The sequence below is a fragment of the Carcharodon carcharias genome, chromosome 1 (genome assembly GCF_017639515.1).
Source record: "Carcharodon carcharias isolate sCarCar2 chromosome 1, sCarCar2.pri, whole genome shotgun sequence".
NCBI classification, from domain to species: Eukaryota; Metazoa; Chordata; class Chondrichthyes; order Lamniformes; family Lamnidae; genus Carcharodon; species Carcharodon carcharias.
The window spans coordinates 101,698,257-101,725,810 of NC_054467.1; the positions used below are offsets into that span (position 1 = coordinate 101,698,257).

A 27,554-nucleotide genomic window follows, 5' to 3' on the forward strand; every position below is an offset into this window, starting at 1 on the left:
GAGAAATCAAGGGAAAGAAAAAACATTCACTTCATCAAAGATCTTCCCTCTGGTACACTAGTTCTTTTATTTGAGCATTCAACTACATTTTGAATGTCTCTAATACTTTTTCCCTACTACCCTACCTAGCAGAATTTTACTCAATTGTTAATAAAATGTGGAAAGAAGTTCTTTATAATATCTATTTACTTTTCTCGAAGTTAAGTTTATGCCCTCTAATCCTACTCTCCTAGCTCAATCAGAAGCAATTCTTGAAGGCTAATTCTATCTATGCCATCTGGCATTTTTTTTTAAAAACTTTGATGAGGTTCAATCCTAAACATCAACTCCCAGGCCTCATTTAAATACACCAGAATCCACTTTCACTCCAACCTTGTCAATGAAGTGAGGACAATTGAGGGTGTTAAGCAAGGGCAGCAGGAAGCCTGGAACTGCTGGAATGCTATCAAGTGCAGACATTCATTCCAAATTGCAAGCTGAAGAGATTCAAGTTTTTGGCGAAGAGATTAATTTCAGGAGTAATACTCCTGAAGAGCTTGGACTTCTCTCACCTTTTTTTACTGCTCAACATCTGTACGTTTGGGATCAATGTTGTTGCTTTTCTCTATACCCTCCCCAATATCTATGTCTTTTAGTTTTATGAGGACCAAATTTGAACAATTTTCAGATGTAATCTGAGCAAATTTTAAAAATCCAGTATATCCAATAAAAACACATTCAACATTAACCTTCCCATTTCACTCAGTGGAAGTTTTATTATCTTTCCCTAACTTCCAGTCAAAAAATCCACAGGGAATCTAACTACAGAAAACAAATGAACAGTGTAAACATTTCTGCCCATAGTCTTGTATACACAAATATTAAATTACCAAATGCATAATTATCCAATTTTTCCAAGATTTGTTTTATTTATCACTTCATCCGTAGGCAAACTATCCCAAAAATGCCCACATATCTGTTTTTCAGAGCATTTTTCTTCACTGGCATTAGCATAGGACAAAACCACTTGCAAATTGCTCCACCCTAATCTACAGATATTGCAACAATTCCCTTAAACGTGAGTTGCAGAAGCTCTTACTTGATAGCCCTTAATCCTCTCCATTTCTTTGCTGGCCAGTGCATTACTTTTTACCACACAAACTAGAGCCTTCACAGCAGCGTAGAGACCTTCAACATCTGACGCCATTGCAACCAAGCCTAAAATAGCAGCTGCTCCACCAATGTATTGCAATGTAGTGGCAACGGGCCTCGGAACAGAAGTTCTCACACCTGGCAAAAGAAATCGGTGTCACTTCAAAAAAAAAATGATACAGATAAGAAAATCTAAAACCTTCCATTAAGAACAATCATTCCCAGTAAACACTTCAAAAAGCAAATTATTACAAGAAAAAAATTTGTTTTGCTTTATAATACTTCATGCTATGGTACTTTTAGTAATGCAATTGAGAAAAGAACGGCTGAAGTGTGGCCAGAAGCTCAGTATGAAGCTAATATGGAAAAGGCATTATCATTTAATAACATTCTAATTAATTATAGAGGCAATGTTTGGACGAGAGTGAAGGTGAAAACTGCTAAGTATCACAGTTAAGGATGGTGTTCTTTTAAAATGCTAATACTAGGAAAACAGTTGGGTATTCAATTCAAAATGCAATTGGTAAATTCTGAAAATGCTAATTTTTCAACACGCCCTGCAACATCAGTTCACCATTCAGGCAAGGAAATGTAAGCCCAATTTTAACTGTGGGCTTTGGGTAAGCTTGGGCCACCATGGTGAGTGTAATTTCAACTCCCAGGCCCCATTTAAATACACAAGAACCCACTCTCACTCTAACCTTGTCAATGAAGTGAGGCCAATGTGAGGGTGTTAAGCAAGGGCAGCAGGAAGCCTGGAACTGCTGGGATGCTGTCAAGATAAGTGCAGACATTCATCCAAATTGCAATCTGAAGAGATTCAAGTTTTTGCTGTAGAGATTAACTTCAGGAGTAATGTTTTATGAATTCATGTCGCACTCAGCTTTTTGACCCAAATAGGGTGGTGGGGGGTGGGGGTAGGGGAGATGAGGAATGGTGTAGAACTGCAAAGACCAGGTATTAACACATAAACTGTCTTCCTAAAAGTGAAATTTATTGAAATTTTATTTCAAATCTTTGCGGTCACAGCCCTTTAAAAAACAAGTAAAACATTCAACATTAAAAATGTCCTAAAATGCTTGCCAAATGGAAATGGAAGGAACAGACACCAAGAGTTATGAGGGGATCCTGAATGCTTGGTTGAAAAGTGGATTTTAAGAAAGTTTTGAGATGGATTTTAAAAGAGAGAAAAGTAGAGATATATTTAGGAAAGATTGCTAGAGCGTAGTGCTGAAGTAGCTAAAGGCTCTACTACTAAGTGCAGTAAAGATAAGTGGTGGATTGGTGGGTTGGGATGGAGGATACGTAACCTGTGCAGACTGGAAAGGCATTCCTACTCCTCCTGTCCCAAAAAGGGACTTATTTAAAATAAACTTACCTTTTCTGGGCCTGCTGCTATTTCACACCTAGTGCTTTTGGTTAGGCCATTGCCAAGTGCTGAATGTAGCTGGCCAGAGTTAAAACAATCAGGGTACGAACTGTCACTAGATTGACTTTCGTTTTTTTAGTGAGACTCTTGCTTGCATGGTGAGAAGGCCTCACTGTTAGGGGTCAGAATGCACATGTTAAAATGGTGTGAACCACAAGGATCGGGCAAGCAGGCTGCTGTAAAGATTTTAATACCCCACCTCCGCCACATGTCCTGATTTTGACAGGCATAGGGGGTTAAAATTGAGGCTGATGAACAAAAATAAAACAAAAAGCACAATTTTTACAATAAGTTACTTCTTACATATTACTGTGAAATAGCATTGGAAGCAAATTTCTAGTTAAGATAAAATGAATTGTATACCCATAAGTAAACTGGATTTGAAATTTCCAGCATTGGGCTAACATTTAAACAGAGCAATAAGTCTTGTGATTAACACCCTACCTAGGTATCCTATAAGAGCTGCACCAATAGTTCGCGCTGGTCCATTTAAATGTCCTGCAGCATTATGTAACAGTTTTACCGGTGTAGCATTTTCATGTGAGGAAATAGCCATCTATACAACGCAAAGAATGTTGAAATTAGTGGCCAAGAAATTCCAATTTTACGCATTTGTTTTAAAGTCTGAAATATTAAGAGCATCAACAATATTTTCAATCATTATGCTAAATATAAACAAGCCAATTCATCCAACTTGCTTACACTGTATAGAGGTCACATTTACAATACATTTTTCCTTATTGCAAAGAAGTTATTCACAAGTAATTCTGCAATGTATGCTAGGAAACCACATTCCTTCCTTTATTTGTCCCTTAGCGAATAAAAGGTCTGCCCTCTATTCTTCAAACTATTCATCCTGCACATCGTGTCTCCCCTCCCTTCCCGTTGCTGATCCAAGGAAGCAAGAGAAAGTCATTAAAAGCATTGACTGCCTCACCATTCACAGTATTATTTGCAGTATTAACTGTATTTGTAGTGGAACCTCTCTTTCATTAAAAACAAGGAAGGAGGACAACCTTGAGCCTGACAGCCAGTAAATGGGTAACGTTAGCATTGCGAATGGACAGCACCTCCTGCTTCGACAGAACTTTATTTGGAAAATGTAACGTGCAAAGTAGCAATTTTTGTTGCAACATTAAACTGTCCCTTGGTTCTTCCCAAAGACATTTTATTTCCACCCCGCTAATGGTGTAGTCAAATGCTACAGAAATTTACCCAAATGGCAATCTGAAGAGATCCAAGTTTTTGCTGTAGAAATTAATTTCAGAAAGCAATGCTTTATTGCATTCTTGCCACACTCACCTTTTAGACCCAGAGTTCAGTCAATCATAGAGTCAGGATCAACTGGATGGGTAATGGACGATGGTGCAGAAGAGCAAAGACCAGGTATTAATACATGAACTGCCACCCCAAAAGTGAGCTTTACTGAGGTCACAGCCCTTTAACAATAAGTCATGTGTTCAACATTAAAAACATGCCCAAAAATGCTTGCCAAATGGAAATGGGCATGGGAACAGACAGGAAGAGTTAGAAGGGGAGACCGAAAGCTTGACTGAAAAATGGATTTTGAGAAAGTTTTGAGCTGGGTTTTAAAGCAGAGAAAAGTAAGTATATTTAGGAAGGAATTCCAGAGAGCAGCACTGAGGTAGCCAAATGCATATAGTGCAGTGAATACAATGCCAAATCCCTATTTTAGCTCCCAATGAGAGCTGAGAGCAAACTGTTCAGCCCTCACAGCACGGAGTGCAGGAGTTCCAGTCAGTCTACCACCAGAATCCAGCAGAAAGCACAGCTGGCCAGCAAGCAGGAACTCGATTTTGGTGTGCAGAAGGCCAGCTCTGTGGACCCAGAAGAGCAGCTTCCAGCACACAAGTAAGCAGTTGGAAAGAGGGGTTGGTAAGGAATCATGGTCAGTGGAGTGAAGTCAGGCAGGAGATGTCCAAACTGCTTTGCGGGGCTCCAGGAAAGCCACAACAGTTTCACTGTGTGGGTCACTGGTGAAAACTGCACTCGGGCTGATGGAGCCATCAGTGACCAATCTACATCTATTGCCTTCTGGTAGGTGCTCCTCTTGTCTGCTCAAAAGAACTGGTTAATATCGGAACCTTAAGGCCATGGGATCAGGGCAAGGATAGTCCACCAGCCATTTTGCAGTAAAGAGCCTTGCAGAAGATGAGCTTCATTCTACAGGGGAGAGGAGTACAGGTGCTATTGCATGCGTTCTAGCAACCAGCTCAGAATGGCATCAGAAGCAAGACATTTGTATATCTCCTTGGCTACAGCCAAGTTACAACAGAGTGGCATTCGCATTTCCAGCTACTAGGCTCCCAGTTGGTACCTTTGGCCTCTATAGAACACTCCACACCAAGATTCACCAAACAAATGTATTCAATTTTATTTTGTTGTATATCCTGGCACACTTCTCATCTTTGTTTGTGTAGCATAGCAGCCAATTTTATCCGTCTTGCTATCAATTTAAAATCTGAGCTTAAAATTTACTTCCATTTTACTTCTGTCTGGGTATTAGTTGTTTGCATTTTGCTTATCTGAAGTTTCTTTCTATCCTATTACCCTTTTCCTTCTATGTTAATTGAGGTTATGTCAGATATTCCCATTTTTTGGTTAGCTTTCAAAGATGAAATCCATCACTATACTTAAGTTTCCACTTCAAGCTACGAGGAAATCTACTTCCACCTGTCAGGTTGCTGGTTGCCTAATATGGAGTGTCCATGTCCTCACAGAGAACATCCTATTTTTTTTGTAATTCTTTGATGGGATGTAGGTGTCGCTGGCAAAGCCAGCATTTTTCACCCATCCCTATTTGCCCTTGAACTGAGTGGCTCACAAGGCCATTTTAGAGGGCAGTTAAGAGTCAACCCACATTGCTATGGATCTGGACTTGCAGGTAGGCCAGACCAGGTGAGGATGGATTTCCTTCCTTAAAGAACATTTGTGAACCAGGTGGGGTTTTTTTTTAAACAAAAGTCAGTAAAGTTTCAAGGTCACCATTATACTGAGACTAGATTTCAATTCCAGATTTTATTGGTTGAATTTAAATTCCACCAGCTGCTTTGGTGGGATTTGAACCCATGTCCCCAGAGCATTGGTCTGGGCCCCTGAATCACTAGTCCAGTGACAATAGCACCAAGCCACCATCCCAGCCCTTGCCTTAGTCCAGAAAGTCTAGGTTCAGGTTGGCAGAGAAAAGGCTTGGGGAGCTTCAAGGTGTGTGCAGTGGTACCTCTGAAGTTGAATCAGCTATAAGTATGTAACTCATTATTAATGCTTCCTTCTGACAGTCCATCTTCAACTACTGTGCCCAACTAGGTTATTGATTTGCAGTTTTGCATGCAGATGCTCAGGAAGAAGCCTAAGTCTTGGTGACGTCTACCTTTCCAAATCCATTAGCGAGCCGAGTTAGCCTTTCAATCATTAACAATGTTATGCAGTAATCACCATCACTAGAGAAAAAGTACTGAGCAAACTATTGGGATTAAAGGGTGACAAGTCCCCAGGACCTGATGGCGTACATCCCAGGGTTTTAAAGGAAGTGGCAGCAGAGATAGTGGATGCATTGGCTATAATATTCCAAAATTCCCTAGATTCTGGAAAGGTTCCAGTGGATTGGAAAAATGCTAATATAATGCCCTTATTCAAAAAGGGGGGGGGGGTGCAGAAAGTAGGAAACTATAGAGCAGTTAGTTTAATGTCTGTCGCTGGGAAATTGTTGGAATCCATTATTAAGGAACTAGTAATGGGGCATTTGGAAAGTAAAAATGCAATCTATCAGAGTCAGCATGGTTTTATGAAGAGTAAATCTTGTTTGACTAATTTGCTAGAGTTTATTGAAGATGTGACAAACAAAGTGGATAATGGGGATCCTGTAGATGTAGTATATCTGGACTTCCAGAAGGCTTTTGATAAGGTGCCACACAAAAGATTAATACACAAGATAAGATCACATGGAGTTAGGGGTAATATATTAGCTTGGTTAGAGGATTGGCTAACCAACAGGAAGCAGAGAGTCGGGATAAATGGGTCTTTTCTGGATGGCAAGCTGGAACTAGTGGGGTGTCACAAGGTTTGGTCCTTGGGCCCCAACTATTTACAATCTATATTAATAACTTGGATTCAGGGATAGAAGGTACTATAGCTAAATTTGCAGATGACACCAAAATAGATGGGAAAGTAAGTTGCAATGAAGAAATAAGAAATTTACAAATGGATATGGACAGGTTAGGTGATTGGGCCAAAATTTGGCAGATGGAGTTTAACATGGATAAGTGTGAGGTTATCCATTTTGGTTGGAAGAATAAAAAGGCAACTTATTATTTAAATGGAGAGAAACTTCAGAATGCTTCAGTGCGGAAGGATTTGGGTGTCCTCGTGCATAAATCGCTGAAAGCTAGTATGCAGGTCCAGCAGGTAATAAGGAAGGCAAATGGAATTTTGGCATTTATTGCTAAAGGAAGAGAGTACAAAAATAGGGAAGTGTTGTTGCAACTGTGCAAGGCATTGGTGAGACTGCACCTGGAGTACTGTGCACAGTTTTGGCCCCCAAGGCAGTTCAGAGGAGCTTCACTAGATTGATTCCAGAGATGCAGGACTTGTCTTATGAGGAGAGATTAAGCAGTTTAGGCCTATGCTCGCTAGAGTTTAGAAGGATGAGAGGAGATCTAATTGAGGTATATAAGATGCTAAAGGGGATAGACAAAGTAGACGTGGAGCGGATGTTTCTCCTTGTGGGGCATTCTAGAACGAGAGGCCATAGTTTTAGGCTAAGGGGTGGTAGATTTAAATCAGAGATGAGGAGGAATTACTTTTCCCAAAGGGTCGTGAATCTGTGGAATTCATTGCCTCAGAGTGCAGTGGATGCCGGGACGCTGAATAAATTTAAGGATGAGATAGACAGATTTTTAATTAATAATGGGTTGAAAGGTTATGGGGAGAGGGTGGGAAATTGGATTTGAGGCCGAAATGAGATCAGCCATGATCGTAATGAATGGCGGGGCAGGCTCGAGGGGCTGAATTGCCTACTCCTGCTCCTAGTTCTTATAGTTAGGTATTGGGTTACAAGTTCTGGCACAGATTATTGACTTGGTTTCAAGTTTCAACCCACAAGTGCTTAATCTTCGCATCACCTTGATCCTAATGCAGCCAAGCTCCCTCCCTCCGCCAGAAGAATGGTTATTAGTTATCAAACTGACATGGTACAACCTTTAAGCTTTGCTAAATCGACATTAGGTATAGGAAATGGTATAACTCATTTAAAAGGGTGCATGTTGTCAGCATCTCCTGGTTATAGCAGAAGTATATTTTGCACCCCATTCAGTTAGAGATGCTGAGCTTCAGCAGCAACTGCAACCCAATCATGGCAGATACCAAGCCTTGCTGCATGAGCATATCCTCTAGTTAATGTCAAAAACAGAAATCCAGCATTTTGTTTTTATTTCAGATTTCCAGCATTCGCAGTATTTTGCTTTTATCTCCAGGTAATGTCTCCTAGCATTAATTTTCAGAGCTTCTTCATTGGCTATATGATAGGAATTGTTAACTGTGGTGGAAGGACCTTTATGAAGCAACTTGCTTTGTGTCAACTACTTTGATGCCATGGACATCCAAGTCTAATGCTGCATATTGGGCATATTCATCAGCAACTACATAAACAAGATCATCATGTGAAGGGCTTTAGCAACGGAGTGCTCATCGTGAGGGTGTGATGTAGATCAGAGCTCTTCCTTTCTCTACCTGGCTCTCCTTTTTGCCACAACTACAACTTCTAGACTGATCCTGCATCTTGAACAGGAGTTGAAGGAAGCTCTTTTATTGCATGCCTAAAAGTTCTGAAATATGATGGTGAACTTTCTGGATATAATATACATGTGTAAAATGAATTTGGATTGTTGTCACTGAAGAAAGTAACTGAAGATGATTCAAGTTCTTTTCAGCCATTTTGCAGCATATTCTAAAGGGGCTGTATTTTCGATTAAAACTGGCATCTAACAGGATCACCAAATACTGTTAGGGATAAATGGTGTTGACAAATGACCTTTGTATTTTCCAAACAATATCTCAGAGGCCACAGCTTTCATATTTGAGGCACCCATCACCATATATCATGAATTAGTCTGCTGTTCAAAATGAGGAATAGAACATAATGCTGAAATTTCCAAGGAGGGGAAATCACTGTGGGGTTGCCACACCACTCCTATCTTCTTGCCTTGCAATGGAGCTTCATATTTCTGGATGGACCTCTGAATCAGACTTCTTCAGAAATGCGGAGTGTACCTGCCCTGGGACTGCTTCTCCAGAGGGCAGGATCATCGAGGGAGGCTAAGCCTTATCCCATTTTCATGGCACAAGCTGCTGTATTTTAAGTCTTCATTCACTAACACAATGAAAAGCTTTGGGACATTTAAATGGGTAGGCTGGCAGGCAGATCATCGGGTCAGGTCAGGCTGGGGGTGGGGGTAAGGGATTCAGGGAAATCTGAAGGTCCGGAGAGGCGGGGAGAGACTGAGGTTCTGGGGGGAGAGGACCCAGAGGGAAGGGGGCAGAGACTGGGGTTCGGTGGTGGGGGTGGGGGGGGATGTAAGAGTCTGAGGGTTTAGGGAGTGAGAGGAGGGCCTGAGGGTCAGGGAGTGGGGGGACAGCCTGAGGATTAGGGAGTGGGGGGAGAGCCTGAGGGTCAAATAGTTGGGGGAGAGCCTGAGGATTAGGGAGTGCGGGGAGAGCCTGAGGGTCAAATAGTGGGGGGAGAGCCTGAGGGTCAGGGAGTGGGGGGGAAAGAGGGAGAGTCTGAGGGTTGGTTGGTGTGGGGGACGAGGGAGGCAACCCAGGGACAGCCTGGCATCAGGGGGGCCAGCAACAAGGAGTTAGGGAACCGGGGCAGGGTAGTCCAGGGACGGGATTGAGTAGGGGTTCAAGGGGTGGTTGGGTGGGTCATGGGACAGTCATGGGGGTGCAGTTGGAGGGGGGGGGGGGCGGGGGGGTTTCATCAGGAGGGAGTCAGCGAGATCAGTGTGATTGATAGGGGGAGGTGTTAGTTGCATAGTTACTCAGGAAGTTGAATTGCTTGTTTTCTATCTTATAAACCTAAGAACCCAAAACTTACATATCTTCAGCAAATGAAACACAAATGGATTGCATACAGATCAAATCACATTTTTAGTTTCTGCATTTTGTCCAAATGTACACATTACATTGATTGCTCACCTGTTTTGCAATGGTTTTGCTGTCCACTTTGTTGTAATTTTTCCTAATCCTGGCCACTGTAAGCGACGAGACTGACAGAGCATACAACCCAAAAGATACTTTCTCTTCAGGAATTAGGCTGATGGGAGATGGAATGGCTATTTCAGATTTTGAATCTTTTGAATCTTTATAAAAGGAAGAAAACAGGTTAGCACTGTGTGAATTAGAAAAATTTCCATTACCAATTACCTTTGAAGAACAGAATTCTCATCCATGCCAAGTTCATATGCAGGGGCTACTTTTAATAATAAAAAACAATCACCATACCAAAGATACCTTGGTATATCTACTCAATGTCACTCATGTAAATATGCTTATGCGCTTAAAGTTCTAACTAAGTTGGCATTTTTTTAAGTAAACACAGGGCTGAAATTCGAAATAGTTTTACAACACAACACATGCATACACTTTCCACAACTGATCCAAACGCAACTTGCCCTCTGATTTTTTTTTCTTCTTAACCCACTTCACTTTGAAGCTGTGACTCATACTGCATTCAACAGGCAACAACAGTGCACCAGCAACTGCTCCAAATGCTCACTTGTCATGTACCCAAAGTTGTTGTCATCTCATATTCTTTAGCTTAGGGATGCTGATTCCATTTGTAAAGCCTCCATCTTAGCTGACATTAATTAATTCAGCAAGGAGCAGGAATTGAAATAATGTCAGTTTTACACACTGTGCATTTACTGAGACATTGGCAAGTGTGATCCCAGTGCATCTCAAATTTGTTCTGTGTGCTACTTATTGTCACATGTAATTTCAAATGTGATAAACATGTTTTCTAATTTTCAAAATATTAATTTGAAATTATGGATTATTCCTATAAATGTTTCAATGAATACCCTGGTGTCAAAACATGCCGGCTCCAACTTCAAAATTAAGAACATATAATTCGTATTGTGTTAACTTGTATATTGGTTTTTCATGCATGCAATGAAAAATTATAATTAACGCACACGATGCAATTCTTGTACACAATAAAAGTCTATTTTAAAAGAAAGGTTTTGGGTATATATTGTAATGACATCTCGTTCATTTCTAAAAGCTATGGAGATGTCAATGCACAATACTGAAGTTAAAAATCCAAAATTAGTATATCACAAATACTGCAGACCAAACCTCTCAGAAATAGAAGTGCAAATATGTAGGTGTCAATAAGGTCTTCATTACAGTAAAGCTATCACTATCCTTACAATGTCATAATTCGTATTTCTGTTTCAAGTAAAAACTATATAAGGAACAAAATGTCCTTTGGTTCAGTTAAAAAAAGCTACGGGTGGAATTTTACAGTCCCTCCTGCCGGCAGCATTTTGCGGTCCCACCGAAGTCAATGGATTTTCGAATGGCTTGTCGCATTTCATGGCCCCGCCCCCGCTGCAACAGGCACCGTAAAATTTTGCCCAAAGGATATAATTCTAAACAAATTAAACATTATATAAAGAACAATTCTTAGTTGAATATTGCAATACGTGCTACGGTTTCTGTAGAAAAACTTGGGTACTGTACTTAATTTCCAACATTAGAATCTGTGTGTACTTAATGTGTTCAAATACAATTATCAGTATTTTTTGCCAGTAAAAATATTGCTGAAGCTGAGTCGTAAAGATAATTTGAACTTATGAATTCGATACAGCAAGGCTGAGAAGCTGGAGACATAAAACTGAACCATCGCAGCAACACATGCTAGAGGGCAAAATTACAATTGAAAAGTTTATACTGTCCACCAAATAGTTGAATGGAGGTAGGAGAAATACGTAAGGAAATATATTAATGAGTAAAGGATGGAGAACAATAAGAATGGGAGACTTTAACCACCCCAAAATAGACTGGCGATTGGTAACAAAAGGGGTACAGGGAATAGCGTTTTTATGATGTGTGCAATGTGTTCTTATCCAGTATACAAAAAGGCCCACAGAAGTGGGACCACTTCTGGATCTAATTGTGGGAACGCACAAGGCCCTGGATGTTCTGAGGAGACTTTGCAAGTTCGACAGCTGAATTTGCTGTTGTTGTTTCCTTAATGTTGGGTGGTCCGTTTGGTTTAATTACTTTTCAACTTTTTTGTGGTTTTGATACAACTGAGTGACTTGCTAGGCTATTTCAGAGGGCATTTAAGAGTCAACCACATTGCTGTGGGTCTGAAGTCACATATAGGCCAGACCAGAGGACGGCAAGTTTCCTTCCCTAAAGAACATCAGTAACACAGATGGGTTTTTCCAACAATCGACAATTATCATAATGGTTTAATTCCAGATTTTTTAAATGAATTTGTGGGATTCGAACCCATGTCCCCAAAGCATTACCTTGGGTCTCTGGGTTACTAATCTAGTGACAATACCACTACGCCACTGCGTCCCCCCTGGTTATCAATAAATAACATATTCCTATAGGAATAGGCCCACTAATGAAGAATAACATGCTGGGCATTGCATTAGCAGAAACCATCCAGACCATGGGTATTATCCCATCTTTAAACTTGATTAGCTTATCAACTATCTCTGACATTTCCATCGTAATTGTGTTTATTTACTTTCTGATTTCTGCTAATGCAATGCTCACCATGTTATTCTTCCTTAGTGGACATTGCATTAGCAGAAACCAGAAAGTAAATAAACACAATTGTGATGGAAATGGCAGAGATAGTTGATAAGCTAATCAAGTTTAAATGTTCAGTAAGAGAACAAGTTCAGCCAGACGGAAGAGAGTAGTGGTGGATGGGGATTGTTCGGGCCTCTGTTCGAGGAAGAAGCAGAGAGCCATCAGACCATCCCGGTGGGGGATGGAGGTGTAGAGGGATTGGACATCCATGGTGAAGAGGAGGCAGTTGGGGCCAGGGAACTGGAAATTGCTGATACGATGTAGGGTCAGAGGAAATACTCTCACTGAACAATTTCTCCTTCAACTCCTCTCACTTCCTCCAAATAAAAGATGTGGCTATGGATACCTGCATGGGCCCCAGTTATGCCTGTCTCTTTATGGGGTATGTGGAACATTCCTTGTTCCAGTCCTACTCCGGCCCCCTCCCACAACTCTTTCTCCGGTACATCGATGACTGCTTCGGTGCTGCTTCATGCTCCCGTCAGGACCTGGAAAAATTGATTAATTTTGCTTCCAATTTCCACCCCTCCGTCATTTTCACATGGTCCATCTCTGACACTTCCCTTCCCTTCCTTGACCTCTCTGTCTCAATTTCTGGTGATAGACTGTCCACCAATATTCATTACAAGCCTACCAACTCCCACAGCTACCTCGACTAAAGCTCCTCACACCCCACTTCCTGAAAGGACTCCATTCCCTTCTCTCAGTTCATTCGCCTCCGTCGCATCTGTTCTGATGATGCCACTTTCAAAAACAGTTCCTCTAACATGTCTTCCTTCTTCCTTCACCGAGATTTTCCACCCAAGGTGGTTGATAGGACCCTCAACCATATCCGGCCCATCTCCCGTGCATCCGCCCTCACGCCTTCCTCTCCCTCCCAGAACCGTGATAGGGTCCCCTTTGTCCTCACTTATCACCAGCCTCCGTGTTCAAAGGATCATCCTCCATCATTTCCGCCAACTCCAGCACGATGCCACCACCAAACACATCTTCCTTTCTCTCCCCCCCACCCCCCCCCAACCCCCCTGGCATTCCGTAGGGATCTTTCCCTCCGGGACACCCATGTCCACTCCTCCATCACCCCCTACACCTCAACCCCCTCCCACGTAACCGCAGAAGGTGCAACACCTGCCCCTTTACTTCCCCTCTCCTCACCATCCAAGGGCCCAAACACTCCTTTCAAGTGAAGCAGCATTTCACTTGCACTTCCATCAATTTAGTCTACTGCATTCACTGCTCCCAATGCAGTTTCCTCTACATTGGAGAGACCAAACGCAGATTGGGTGACCGCTTTGTGAAACACCTTCGGTCTGTCTGCAAGCATGACCCAGACCTCCCTGTTGCTTGCCATTTCAACACTCCTCCCTGCTCTCATGCTCACATGTCCATCTTTGGCCTGCTGCATTGTTCCAGTGAAGCTCAATGCAAACTGCAGGAACAGCACCTCATCTTCCGACTAGGCTCTTTACAGCCTTCCGGACTGAATATTGAGTTCAACAATTTTAGATTATGAACTCTCTCCTCCATCCCCACCCCCTTTCCTCCAATAATTTATATAGGTTTTTCTTTTCCTACCTATTTCCATTATTTTAAATGTATTTCCATCCATTGTTTTATCTCTCCCTTTTAGCCTATTTCGATCCCTTCCCCCCACCCCACCCCCACTAGGGCTATCTGTACCTTGCTTGTCCTTTCTACCCTTAATGTCACCTATTAGCACATTCCTTAGATAATATCACCACCTTCAACACCTCTTTGTCCTTTTGTCTATGACATCTTTTGGCTATCTCCACCTATCACTGGCCCTCTATCCAGCTCCACCTGTACCCCACCCCCCCACCCCCCCTTAAACCAGCTTATATTTGACCTCTTTTCTATCTTTCCTTCGTTCTGTTGAAGAGTCATATGGACTTGAAACGTTAACTGTATTCCTCTCTGCAGATGTTGTCAGACCTGCTGAGTTTTTCCAGGTATCTTTATTTTTATTTTGGATTTCCAGCATCCGCAGCTTTTTGCTTTTATCACTATACATCGGACCTTCCTATTTTGGACACTACAGCTACTGACTTAAGTTACTGAACCCAAGCAGAATTCTATTCCATCATTTTTTAAACAATGCTGAAGAATGGTTTAGTCATATTCCATAACTGAAAAAGTAACACCAAGGACAAGTGTTGGAACATCATGCTTAAATCAATGTGACAAATCAAAAAAATAAAGTGAGAAGGATTTTTCAACAGATACAAAAAGCTGGGGTAAATCTGTTATGTGTAATAACACTGATACGTGTATTTTATCTCTAATTAACAAGCTCTTTCTTACCTACTAAAACCCTATTCAGCTTAATTTTGAACTTTACAATTTAACATCAAAAATATTACTTACATGGAACACACACAGCTTGGAAGCTACCAACATAGTTTGGTCCTAATTCATAGATGATACTGATACTTGAAGCAGGTAAAACTTCCTCCAAGAAATGAGTAGGTCCGAGACGCCATACTAATGATGAGATCTGGCGCTGAGCTGGAGGTGTTCCAATGTAGCCATAGACCGTGCTAACAACTGGCAGATTTGTTGATCCTGATCCACCAGGAGAACTGTGGATATAGTGAAGCTACAAAGGCAAACACAATGTAAGAATGCTGATCGTTGTCTGTGTGTATCCACTCTACAAAAACTATAGTTAAATCATATAACGCTTTTAAATGAATATTTGTATTTTCTTGATGTCATAACAAAGGTTGTTGGTGCAAATTAAAAGAGAATTACAGATCAAGCATTGTGAGTATGTAATGCACACATTTTAAACAATTACAAGAGCTTCAGTGAAGGCGATCTTTATAACTCTATTTTGTCCCATTAATGGAACTTTGGAAGCTAACTTATTAAACGTGCTACTGCCCACTGAATACAGTAGTTTAAAATATTCACCACATGAAACATAGACATTGTCAGGAGACTGGTACTAAAGTCTGTAAATTAATTATTCAGTTATATTTCTTCAACAAAAACAGTCTCAATGATAGCATTAGTAAAGCAGTTCAACTGTTGCATATCCTTTATAATAGATGTCCAGGATTAATCCATTAATGCTGTACTTTACAAAAACTCTTCTGTTTTGAATTTTTTTGAGGGAAGGAGAAAACAGCTTGACAACATTTTGAAAAGACAATTCGCATCCTTTCCATTATGGAAGTTGGCACTAGGTTCAATTAATCAATCCTATTTACATAATCAGAGTTTGGTCCAAACATGCTGACATCAGTACTGGGTACTATGCTCTTTTGTAGTTTCTTTGGCCAGCTGGAGCAGCAGTCTATGAAGGTTGTCATTGTTTGAATACAACACAAAGTTTGCTACTAAAAACGTCATAAAGTAGAGAAAAATATTGATCAATTGAGGTTTATATGCTGGAAATCTGTAATGGGATTGATTCTCTTAGCAATAAGAAACTGTGAGAAATGAAATAAAATTCAGGAATTATAATAAATTAAATTGTATACTTGATACTCATATTAGTCTTTATAAAAATGTAAATAATCGCTAATCTAATTTATATGGAATAAATACTGGAACACAGTCTGGTTATTACACTGGGATGTGTCATACTGTAGTCAATCTCTAGCTTAAAGGGCAAGGCAACTCTCTTGATACGCAACATCATGGAAGGCTCTTTAGTTCCAATGAATGTTTCATCAGTTTTGAATTAACAATCTTTCCTGGAGAATCCAAAAAGAATGATTTGAACAAGCTATATCAATTGCAAAAGCAAATAATATTGTCCAAACATGTTTTCATTTAACACAGTAAGCCCAAATACTTGCTCTTGAAAACATGGAAGTCTAAACAATTCTGCATGGATTTTTGCTGACCATTTTTTAAAGCCTGTGTCACAAACTTCCATCTCTATGTTGTGTGGTAAGATGACTTCATCACTTTGCACAGTGAATGAAGCAACTGAAAATGAAATTTAAGCTTGCATTTTATTAAGTACAATATACAAAACATGAACACTAAGGACCACTGAAGCAATACGGTATTTAATTGGTATTTCTGTAGTTAGTTTATTTAATGAGAAGTGTTGATTTAATTAAAAATTATAGGGAAATGTAGTTTTGAGAGATTAATTGTGACAGACAAATGAAGCCTTGAAGTAAATTTAATGCATTGTATATAATTAAAGTACTACCTCTTCACTGATTCAAATACTATACAATTGATTACTGAGTTATCAAAGCCTGGAAAAAATATTTCTGAAATGAAGTAGCATGTTGTCATTAACAAACTGCAAAGAATTTATAAGCATAATTATCTGAAGTAAAAATTTAGTTTTAGAACAATGATTAAATTTAATAAATTAAGGCAGCAGAAAAAATAAGCTCAACAGATAATAAATCAAAATTCATTCCCTCAAAATTTTATTTGATCTTGATGCTCCTACTCGCAACAAAATAAAAATGGCATATTTTAATAATACTAAGTCATTGTAATTTGATTACTTCAGCCTTTTCTGGTCTACACTACCATCACAAGTTAAGGGGTCACAGATGAACCTGTGCATTCGCACCACCTGGTCATTAATAATCATTTGGGACATATCATCACTGCCTTATTTAAATTATCTGGTCAAAACAAAGGCTCTTCTGGGGATTGGTATCCACTGGTCAACCAATCTGCTTTCTTGGTTTTGATTAGCTAACAGAAGTTATATCTGGACAGGATCAAAAGATCTCCCAGAGGGTGAAGTGTGAAGACAAAAGCCATGAATAAACCATTACACAAAATAACCTTGTTGACAGAGACTTCAAATTGCATTCCTTGAACAATACAAAGCCTAACTGATGCTATGGCAATACATCATTTGAATTAACTATCTTGGGTATGGAATCACTGAATTTGCGATGTCACTTTAAAGAGAACACATTGACCTGCAGCAGCAGAAGACTATATGAACCAAAAATGATTTGGTAAAAATAACACTTCTGCATTTAAAATGGTTTTATAATTCCAACTTTAGCCATATGCTCGCAGAACACCATACCTTTACTGTGTTAACTTGCTGACCATCCACATATAACGTAGCAGTGCTGTTCTTTAACATGCCTTTACTCATCACAAGCACTAGGTGATGCCACTGTCCCTCGTTAATCAGATCACTGCAGCGAAACCGTGCACAGCAAGGAAGAATTTCATAAAAAGATGACTCTTCACTGAAGTCATCAACTAAAAAAGGAGGAAAAACAATTCAGCCCTAGTTTTACAGTTGACATTGCTCTTCACTGCTGTACCTCATATCAGTACTATATCTTTCAACAGCAGCACTCTAGATACTACAACAATTTATTTTACATTGTGCCTTTAATGTAATAAAATATCCCAAGGCACTTCAAATAGACATTATAGAACAAAATATAAAGCTGAGTCACTTAAGGATTAAGGAAAGATGACCAAAGCTTGGTCAAAGAGGTAGGTTTTAAGGAGTGTCTTAAAGGAAGAATGAGAAGTAGAGATATGGAGAGATATTGGAAGGGAATCCCCTTAGTTTCAGGTCTATGCAGCTGGATGTGGTATGATTAAAATCAGGAATCCTAAAGAGGCCAGAATTAAAGGAACACATGTATCTGAGGGTTGCAGGGATTAGCGATTAGAGATAGGGAGAGGCAGACAAAGGGGGGAATTCAAAAGTAAGGGTGAAAATTTTAAAATTAAGGTGTTGCTTAACTGGGGGGTCAATGTAGATCAACAAGCATGTGGGTGACAGGTGAATGAGATTTGGTGAGAGTTAGGACACAGGCCACAGAGTATTCAGTCACCAAGTTTATGTATGGTACAATGTGGGAGACCAGCTAGGAATGCATAACAGCTAAGCCTGGAGATAACAAAGATATGCATGAAGATTTCAGCAGTAGATGAGCTGAGGAAAGGATGGTGAAAATAGTTGGCTTAGTGATGGCGTGGATACATGGTTAAAAGCTCACCCAGGGATCAAATATGACACACAGAATTTGAACACTATTGTTCAATTTCAGGGAGTTATCGGGCAGAGGTATGGAATGTGGAGCTAGGAAGCAGAGTCTGTGGTGGGAAACGAAGACAATGGATTCGGTCTTCCTATTTGTTAAAGAGGCGAAATTTTGCTGGTCCAGTACTGTATGTCAGACAAGCGCTCTGACAATTTAGAGATTATGGAGGGGCTGTAATAGATGGTGGTGAAGTAAAGTTGGGTGTCACCAGTGTATATTTGGAAAATGATGCTGTGTTTACTGATGATGTCGCCAGCATGTAGATGAGAAATAGGAAGAGACCAAGGACAAGTAACTGTGCAGGAATGGGAAGAGAAACTACTGATGACCATTCGCTGGCTCTGATTAGATATATAAGAATGGAACCAGCTAGATAATGGTGGAGATGTGGAGGACGATGTTGCAATTAACTGTATCACAGGTTGCATACAGTTTAAAAAAGACAAGGGGAGATAGTCTGCCTTTGTCACAGTGACATAGGATGTCATCTGTGATTTTAATAGTTGTTTCAGTACTCTGGTGAGGAGTAAACCTGATGGGAGGGATTCAAACATGGAGTCCCAGGAAAGATGGGCATGAATTTTGGAGGCAAAATTCCTACAATTTTGTACATTGAAGAATTTTGGAGAAGAAAGGGAGGTTGGAGATGGGGTACAAGCTTGTATGGGCAGAGGGAACAAGATTTTTTTTGAGAAGGGTGATGACAGCAGATTTGAAGGAGAGGGGCAGAACCTGAGGAGAGAGATCATGAACAATGTTTGCTAAAATACTTAATAGTTTGCGATAACAAGTTCAAGTTCAATAATTTTATGAAAGCAAAATACTGCGGATATTAGAAATCAGAAATAAAAACAAAAGTTGCTGGAAAAGCTCAGCAGGTCTGGTAGCATGTGTGGAGAGAGAAACAGTTAATGTTTGAGTCCATATGACTCTTCAGAGCTAAAGAGAAGTAGAAATGTGATGGGTTGTATATTGTTTAAAAGTGGGTAGGGCAGGCGGGGCAAGAAAGGAGGTCAGAGATAGGTAAGAAGGGATTGACAAAAATGTCTGACATAAGACAAAGCAAGTGTTAATGGCAGTGGCAAAGACTAAAGAAGGTACTGATAGTGGCATGAAGGTAAGAGCAGAATGTGTGAACAGCAAAACAAGGGTCAGCGCTCTGTGAAAGAACAACATAGAAACCAGTGACAGATGGAGGGGCGGGTGGGGGGTTTTGGAGAAAAGGGGTGAAAAAAATGAATTAAAAAAATTAAATAAGCAAAAAAAAAGAACGATTGGATTAAAAAAGGGGTAAAGATGGAGGAGAGAGTTCATGGTAAATTGCTGAACTCAATGTTAAGTCCAGAAGGCTGTAGAATGCCCCATCGGAAGATGAGGTGCAGTTCCTCCAGTTTGCATTGGGCTTCACTGGAACATTGCAGCAGGCCAAGGACAGACATATGGGCATGACAACAAGATGGTGTGTTGAAATGGCATGCGACAGGAAGGTCTGGGCCATGCTTGCAGACTGAGCGAAGGTGTTGTGCAAAGCAATCACCCAATCTATGTTTGATTTCCCCATTGTACAGGCGACCACATTGGGAGCAGCAAATACAGTGTACCAAATTGAAGGAGGTGCAAGTCAAGTGCTGCTTCACCTATAAGGAGTGTTTGAGGCCTTAGACAATGAGGAAGGATGAGGTAAAGGGGTATGTGTCGCACCTTCTGCGACTGCTTGGGAAGGTGCCATGGAAGAGGGGGGTGTTGGTGGTGGGGTGAGGGGAAGACGTGTTCGGTCACAGCCGGTTGCTTGTCATTTCAACACACCATCTTGCTATCATGCCCACATATCCATGCAATGTTCCAGTAAAGCCCAATACAAACTGAAGGAACAGCACCTCATTTTCCGACTGGGCACTTTACAGCCTTCCAGACTTAACATTGAGTTCAACAACTTCAGGCCATGAACTCTCTCTTCCATCCTTACCCCTTTTTTTTAAATCCAATTTTTTTTGTATTTTTAATTTTAAATTTATTTATATATTCATTTTCTTCATCCTTTTTCTAAAACCTTTCCCCCCCCCCCTTCCCTTCCAACTGGACCATCTGTCACTGGTTTCTATGCTGTGATTTCAGAGAATGCTGACCCTTGTTCTGCTAGTAACAAATTCTGCTCTTACCTTTATGCCACTATCAACATCTTCTTTAGTCTTTACCACTACCATTAACACTCCCTTTGCCTTGTGTCCATGAAACCTTTGTCAATCTCTCCCTAGCTCCCACCTATCAAAGAACTTCTCTCTTGCTCCATCTGCTCTGCCTCCTCTTAAACAGAATAAAATACCTCACATTTCTACTTCTCTTTAGCTCTGAAGAGTCATACAGACTCAAAATATTAACTCTCTTTCTCTCTCCACAGATGCTGCCAGGCTTGCTAAGTGTTTCCAGCAATTTTTGTTTCAATAATTTTATTACTGATATAAACTTGGGAAAAATAAACTGCTTGAATCTATTACAATCAATTTCTTAAACTGGAAACTTTCCCCTCAAAGTAACAACTTGCCTTTCCATATAGTCTTTAACACAGAAAAACAGCCCACTTCAGCAGTGTAATCCGGCAAAAACTGACACCAAGACAGGGGTAGAAATATTAGAAGAGGTAACCAAAATGTTGGTCAAAGAGGTGGGCTTTAAAGGAAGAAAGGGATAATTAAAAAAACACAACTGCTAGTCTGCAATGCACCTTCTCATGGGTAATTAGAGATGGGCAACAAATGGTAGCCTTTCTAGCAACGCTCACCTAACAAAATAATTTTTAAAAGGTTAGAATAATGTGCTGCTACATCATACCACAGGAAGAAAATGGTGAATTTCCAAACTTCTCTATTCTCCAAGATGCGCTGGTTAAGACAATTGCTCAAAGTGAAGGGAGAATCAGCATTCAGAACTCTTATCTCAGGTGTATTTTTTTTAAATGCATGCAGCCTGTCAACCTATCAACATTTTCAGTTGCGGAAAGCACTTTGATCAAGAGGCTTTAAGTAAGAGGCTAATTAACAAAATAAAAATAATTAATGCAAGATGAATAGAATAATTTTCCAGGGCCAAAAATTATATTGCAAAACAAGGATTTTATTTTTGTGTATACTTGTGCTATATTGGTTTAAACAAGAACATCTGCTGATGTTAGTCTGTAAATGGATGTGGCAGTCCGAGAGCGATTTTTCTTTAAGTTTACCTTCTTGCTGTCTCTGCTAACCAAAGACAATTACCAGAATGTTAACAGGACTCCCAAGGGTTACATTATAAGGGGAGATTACAAAGTGGAGTGATATTCACAAGAATATAGAAGGGTAATGGATGGGTAATTTGACTGTGATTTTGGCATTTGAAAGGAATTGTTACGGTAGATAGAGAGAAACTTTTTCTGCTGGTGAAGAATCTAGGACAAGGAGACAATCTTAAAATCAGGTCTGGGCAATGAAAAGTTAGGAAAACACTTCAAAGGGTGGCAGAAATGTGGAACTCTCACCCACAAAAAAAAGTGGATGCTCACCCAATTAAGAATTTAAAATCTTAGATCAAGTGATTTTTGTTTGCCAAGTAAAAGGATATGAAGTCACACAGCTGAATTAAGTTACAATACAATGAGATAATGGTTGATTTGTATGATGGGAACAGGCTCAAGGGATTGGATGGGCTACTTCTGTTCCTTTGCTCCTCTCCCAACAAGAGGAAATCAGAATAGTGGCAAATTTTAAGGCAATTCTATGTTACTGCAAAATGAATATCAATATGATAAACCTAATGTAGTACCTAACCAGAACAAGGGGGAATTTCCCTCTGATGCTGAACTCAGCTGCATTTCAACAGCGGCCCTACAGATGAAAGAACAATACCTAACACAATGCTGCACTTGCATCTAAGAATAACTCAATATTAAATCATTTGATGCAGCACAGAAGGAGGCTAATCAGCCCATCGTGTCTGTGCTGGCTTTTTGAAAATCCAATTGGTCCCATTCCCCAGTCCATTTCCCCTTACCCCTGCAGATTTTTTGCCCTTCAAGTATTTATCCAGTTCTCTTTTGAAAGTTATTACTGAATTTGATACCACCACCCTTCAAGACAGTGCATTCCAGGTTATAACAACATGCAGCATAAAAAAAAACCTTATCTTCCCCTGTTGTTCTTTTGCCAATTAGCTTAAAGCTGTGTCCTTTGGTTACTGACCTTTCTGCCAGTGGAAACAATTATTCCTTACTCTATGAAAAGCCCTCAAGGTTTTGAACATATCCATTAAAAATGCTTTTTATCTCCTCTGCTTAAAGATCACCAGCTTCTCTGGTCCCTCCGCATAATTGAAGTTCCATATCTTTGGTACCATTCTAGTGAATCTCCTTGCTTTGATGTGGCAGATGATGTGAGCCAGACAGGCCAAATCCACAAGGGAAACAGTTGGTCACAATGATTTTGCAATTTGTATTTATATTTATTATGAGATGTGTGCACTGAATTCAGAAGTAATGAGTCCACTAAGACCTTTAGAGATTTTAAAAGTTAAATTAAAATATTTATCAACAAAAGAAAAGATTTCAAGCACATACATAAGACTACAATTGCTTAATACTATAACAAATCCTAATTCCTAATTAACCTGACTCCAAATTACACACCCCCTTTAAGGCAACAGTCCAAACTAGATTCTAAATTCAAGCCAGCAAGATACCACAGTATCCACTTGACAACGGAATTCCCAAAGGCTTTTCTCCAACTTTAGTTACTGGACACAGCAGGTTTATGCACAAATGGCTGGAGGCTTCCCAAAGGTTGGTTCACACATTCCTGTTGGATTTTACATAGCCCCCCCCACCCCCCGACATAGCCTTTCATTCTCCCTTAAATATATTTCTCTCTCTTTAATCTGTAAATTCCATTGCTCCATGTGTCTTTGAAATGTACTTTCTCCATAATATAAAAACTTTCATGTTGCCAATATTGTCAGTAACCATTGGGAAAAATAAACACACTGCTTGGCCTTGCTTATCTGGCTAGTTGTAAACATCCTAACATCCCTTTGAAATCCAAACAACTCCTTCACTTATCTAAAAAATGCAAATTTTCATCATACCTTATGTGCTAAGATATCCATGTTTACTCATTAGCATTTCACATACACTTCTACACCTAACTTCTTTTGATAATTTCAAGTTTGCAGTCTCTCTGGCTCAAAATGTAATTAAATCACACAGACAGAACTATCTACACTCACATCTATAAACCTACTTAACAATAAACCTGAATAATATTATGAAAATTATTATACTTTTGTAACACTGCTCTACACTCTTTTTAAGGCCTTGTCACCCTTCTTAAATTATGCTACCGAGAATTGGACACAATTAAACAGAGGAATAGAGTGTAAAAGCTAAGAAATTATGCTAAATCTTTATAGCTCAGTGGTTAGGTCCCAGCTGCTTCCAAATGCATTACATCATGCTTCTCTGTGAAACTGCATCTGCCATGCGCTGGCCCATTTCACCAGTCTGTTTTTGTCCTTCTGAAGTCTGTTTCCTACATTTCCAAATTTTGTCATCTGCAAACTTTGAAATTATGCTCTGTATACCTAAGCCCAGGTCATGTATATAATCAAAAACATTTTTTAAAATCGACTATGCAGTAAGTTATTAACTTTCCTTTCTAGAACAAATTGCATATTTTTTTCTATATTTTCTCAGGCTATTTTCCTTTGACACTTCATCCCCATTTTTCAAATAATTGCTGGCCATATTTAAGATATATAGATGAATTCTCAATAAGTACTGAAATCAAGTGTTATCTAATTCTCTCACATCATATATCTTTTTATTGCAAAAATAACCAAATAATTAACAGATGTCTCCACTCCAGAGAAATTTAACAATGTAATCAGACAGCTTCAACAACTAATGTTAGACTGCCATTTTCCAGTAAAACTGCACAATATGAAAAGGTATGTTTCCCACAATAACAACTTCAATGTCAGAAAGATAAATGCATCTTTATATTTATACTGGAGCGGTATAGACAATGTCATTTTTTAACTTCTGCATTTTACAGCTATTATTTCCCAAATATGTTTAATAGCACTTTTGTGCAGTTACTCACCATAGTTTTGCAGCAACTCCTCCTTTGTTGAAACTAGCAGGGACTTGTCTTTCCCAGAAAACACAATGGCAAGGCAAATGAAGTGCTGGTCAGATGAATTTGATCTCCGCACAAGGGTCAGAAGCTTAACTGGATGATTGTTCAGAGGAGTACTGAGCCTCTCAATACAAAACCAGGTTGAATAAGTAAGCCCAGATGGTGGTGGAAAGAACCGTTCGCCTGGAAAAAAAAAATTTCAAAAGGATATGGATATAAATTCTGTCATTTAGCACCATAAATGCAAACAAAAAACCTGGTTTTCTTTCACATATACATTGCAACACACAAGGTTATGTCCATAATCTACATTATAAGCTATAAACAATATTTAGACTTTCAAGCCTTGTGCAACGAACACATATTTTAATGAGACACAGCCAGTGCTAAAACATTGATGTAATTTGGCAAAAACAATAGTTTAAAAATCCAATAACAGTGATGCCCTCCACTGGAGTGAAGCAAAACAGAATCTCTGCCTGCCATTTTCACCCAATGGAGATTCCATTCCAAATCTTGGGGTCAGAGTCATTTAAATAATGGGGGTTGGTACATGTGTCTATGCTGACTCCAAGGTGCCCATCACGCATTGTCAGTGGAAAATTAGAGCAGTAGCCTTCTACTAAGAAGGCAAGAGCTAGTGCCAAGAGTAGGTTGAAAAAACAGGTTAAAAACAAAACTCCCAATTCTTGAGAGCATGCAAGTGCCCCTTGATAAAGATAAATGATCTTTGAGGATCTGCTACCAATGTCAGTGCACTGTTGGGTCTTTCCGTAGGTCTAAAGTGGGGCTGATGCCTGCTCTTAGTAGATATAGGTCTTGCCTGGATAATTTGTGGTGCATCTGCTGGAATTGCCAGGAGTTCTGACTTGTGCAAGGATAAGTAAGGGGGACACAATAGGTGTTTAGCCCCACAAGTTTAGAATTTCTTGAGGATTTTCTTTTGAACAGGTGGAAGCTGGGTGAATCCGGGTTTTGTGCCAGATTACAACCACTGCCACAACTCCACCCGCTACAAAGTACTGTTATAATGAGTTTGCAGGAAGCAATGGATAATATCAACTACCTCTCAAGGAGCCTGCTGGTTGTGGAAAGTGTACTCCCTTCCATATAACTGTCCAGCCACCCAGCCTCATCCAGATTATAAGAAAGGTCATGCTATGATCAGTGGGTTCAAAATTAAGCATAAAAATGAAGAGTCACTTTAAATTTGTTAATAAGCCCTTCAGTGTTGCCAGTGGTTGGCATGCCTCAACAATTGGTGCAGGAAATTATACATGATGAATATAGAGACATCATGTGCAGGATTTTACAGCCCTCCGCCAGGCATGTTTTCAGTGAGAGGCAGATAAAATATGTTGGGCAGCTAGCCCAGCGCTTCCTGCCCACCCATGACACAGTCCCTGTATTACCTGGGTGGTGAGGAGTAAGGTGCCCACTGGCCCACTCTTAGGCTTACTGAGGGCCTCTTGAGTGGCCAACTGTTGTCCATTTAAGGCCCTCAATCCGCCTCCACTACCATAATGTGCTGAGTAGTGTCAGGTGGGCAAAAGTGAGAAGGCCATCTTTTAAAACAAATTTGATGAAAAGGTGGGAAAGAACAAGGGAGGGGTACATCATTCAGGGGGTGTCCTATGCACCCACTCCCCAAGATGTTACCTCCCCATTGTACCTCCCTATCTGGCCTCCAAAACCCACCACCATACCGCCTTTGTGTCCCTGCTAGGGCTCCCGATCCATCCTTGCACAAAGAGCCTGGGTCTGGTTTAGGCCACCCACAGCGCATTATCATTGCAGGGTGGCCTTGTTTAAAGTTGGTCAGTCTGGCACAGACTTTTCTTCTGGTGGCTGAGGTGGAGTGATGAGCGGTATGCCCATCTTCCTCTTACAGCCCCATCTGTCAAGAGGAAGGGCAGGTATGAGGGAAAATATCTTCAAGGCTATTTCTCCAAGGGGACACTGCATGAAACTTAATACATTCCTTCCTTTAATGCTCTCCCCTGCCCTAGCCCTGAAATCACATCCTTCCCTAGTTTCTCTCCTATCTTCCCTCATGTCTCCTCTGAGCTCACCTTGTCCATGAGACCCACCTCCTGTTCCCTTGATCAAATTCCCACTAAACTGCTGATCACCCAACTTTCCTTCCCAGACCCCATATTAGTCGAATTTATAAACAGTTCTCTCCCTCCTTTAAATCTGCCATCATCATTCCTCTCCTCAAAAAACCAAACTATAACCCAAATGTCCTTGCAAACTACCAACCTACCTCCAGCCACCCTTTCCTCTCCAAGTATTTAAATGTGCTGTTGCCTTCCAAATCCGTGCCCATCTTTCCCAGGTCTCCATGTTTGAATCCCTCTAATCAAGTTTCCATTCCTGAATACTGAAACAGCTCTTAAAGTCACAAATGACATCCTACGTGATTGTGACAAAGGTTAATTTTCTCTCCCCGTCCTTCTCAACCTGTCTGCAGCCTTTAACACAGCTGACCACATCACTCTCCTCCGATGCCGCTACAGTGTTGTCCAGCTGGGTGGGATTGCTCTTACCTTGTTCCATTCTTATCTAATTATAGCCAGAGAATCACTTGCAATGGCTTCTCTTCCTGCTCTCACACTATCGTCTTTGGTGATCCCCATGGGCGTATCCCTGGACCCCTCCTATTTCTCAGCTACATGCTGCTCCTCACCGATATCATCCAAAGGCACAGTGTTAGTTTTCACATGCACGCTGGTGACCCCGCTCTACCACACCACCATTAGCTCTGTCAACTCCTCCACTGTTGCTAAATCAGACTGCCTATCCAACATCTAAAATATTGGGAAGACTGAAAATTGATTATGATCCCCACCCCAAATTCCATCCCTCTTCTTAGCAACAGTCTGAGATTAAGCCACTCTGTTCGCAATCACAAAATGAGTTTCTGACCTCATATTCATGCTATCACTAAGA

At 40.3% G+C, this 27,554-nt stretch overlaps 1 protein-coding gene across 3 annotated transcripts in view; it reads right to left on the bottom strand.

Annotated features, from left to right (window-relative positions):
- The window catches only part of wdfy3 (WD repeat and FYVE domain containing 3), a 407,868-nt gene that overhangs the window by 198,843 nt on the left and 181,471 nt on the right, over window positions 1-27,554 (bottom strand). For all 3 annotated transcript variants that reach the window (XM_041187506.1, XM_041187499.1, XM_041187492.1), the window contains exons 19-24: window positions 24,567-24,785; window positions 17,460-17,641; window positions 14,801-15,032; window positions 9,776-9,939; window positions 3,005-3,116; window positions 1,079-1,269 (exon numbers count right to left, since the gene is read on the bottom strand). In XM_041187506.1, the coding sequence (XP_041043440.1) occupies window positions 1,079-1,269; window positions 3,005-3,116; window positions 9,776-9,939; window positions 14,801-15,032; window positions 17,460-17,641; window positions 24,567-24,785 (1,100 nt within the window). The remainder of the gene's footprint in view (window positions 1-1,078; window positions 1,270-3,004; window positions 3,117-9,775; window positions 9,940-14,800; window positions 15,033-17,459; window positions 17,642-24,566; window positions 24,786-27,554) is intronic.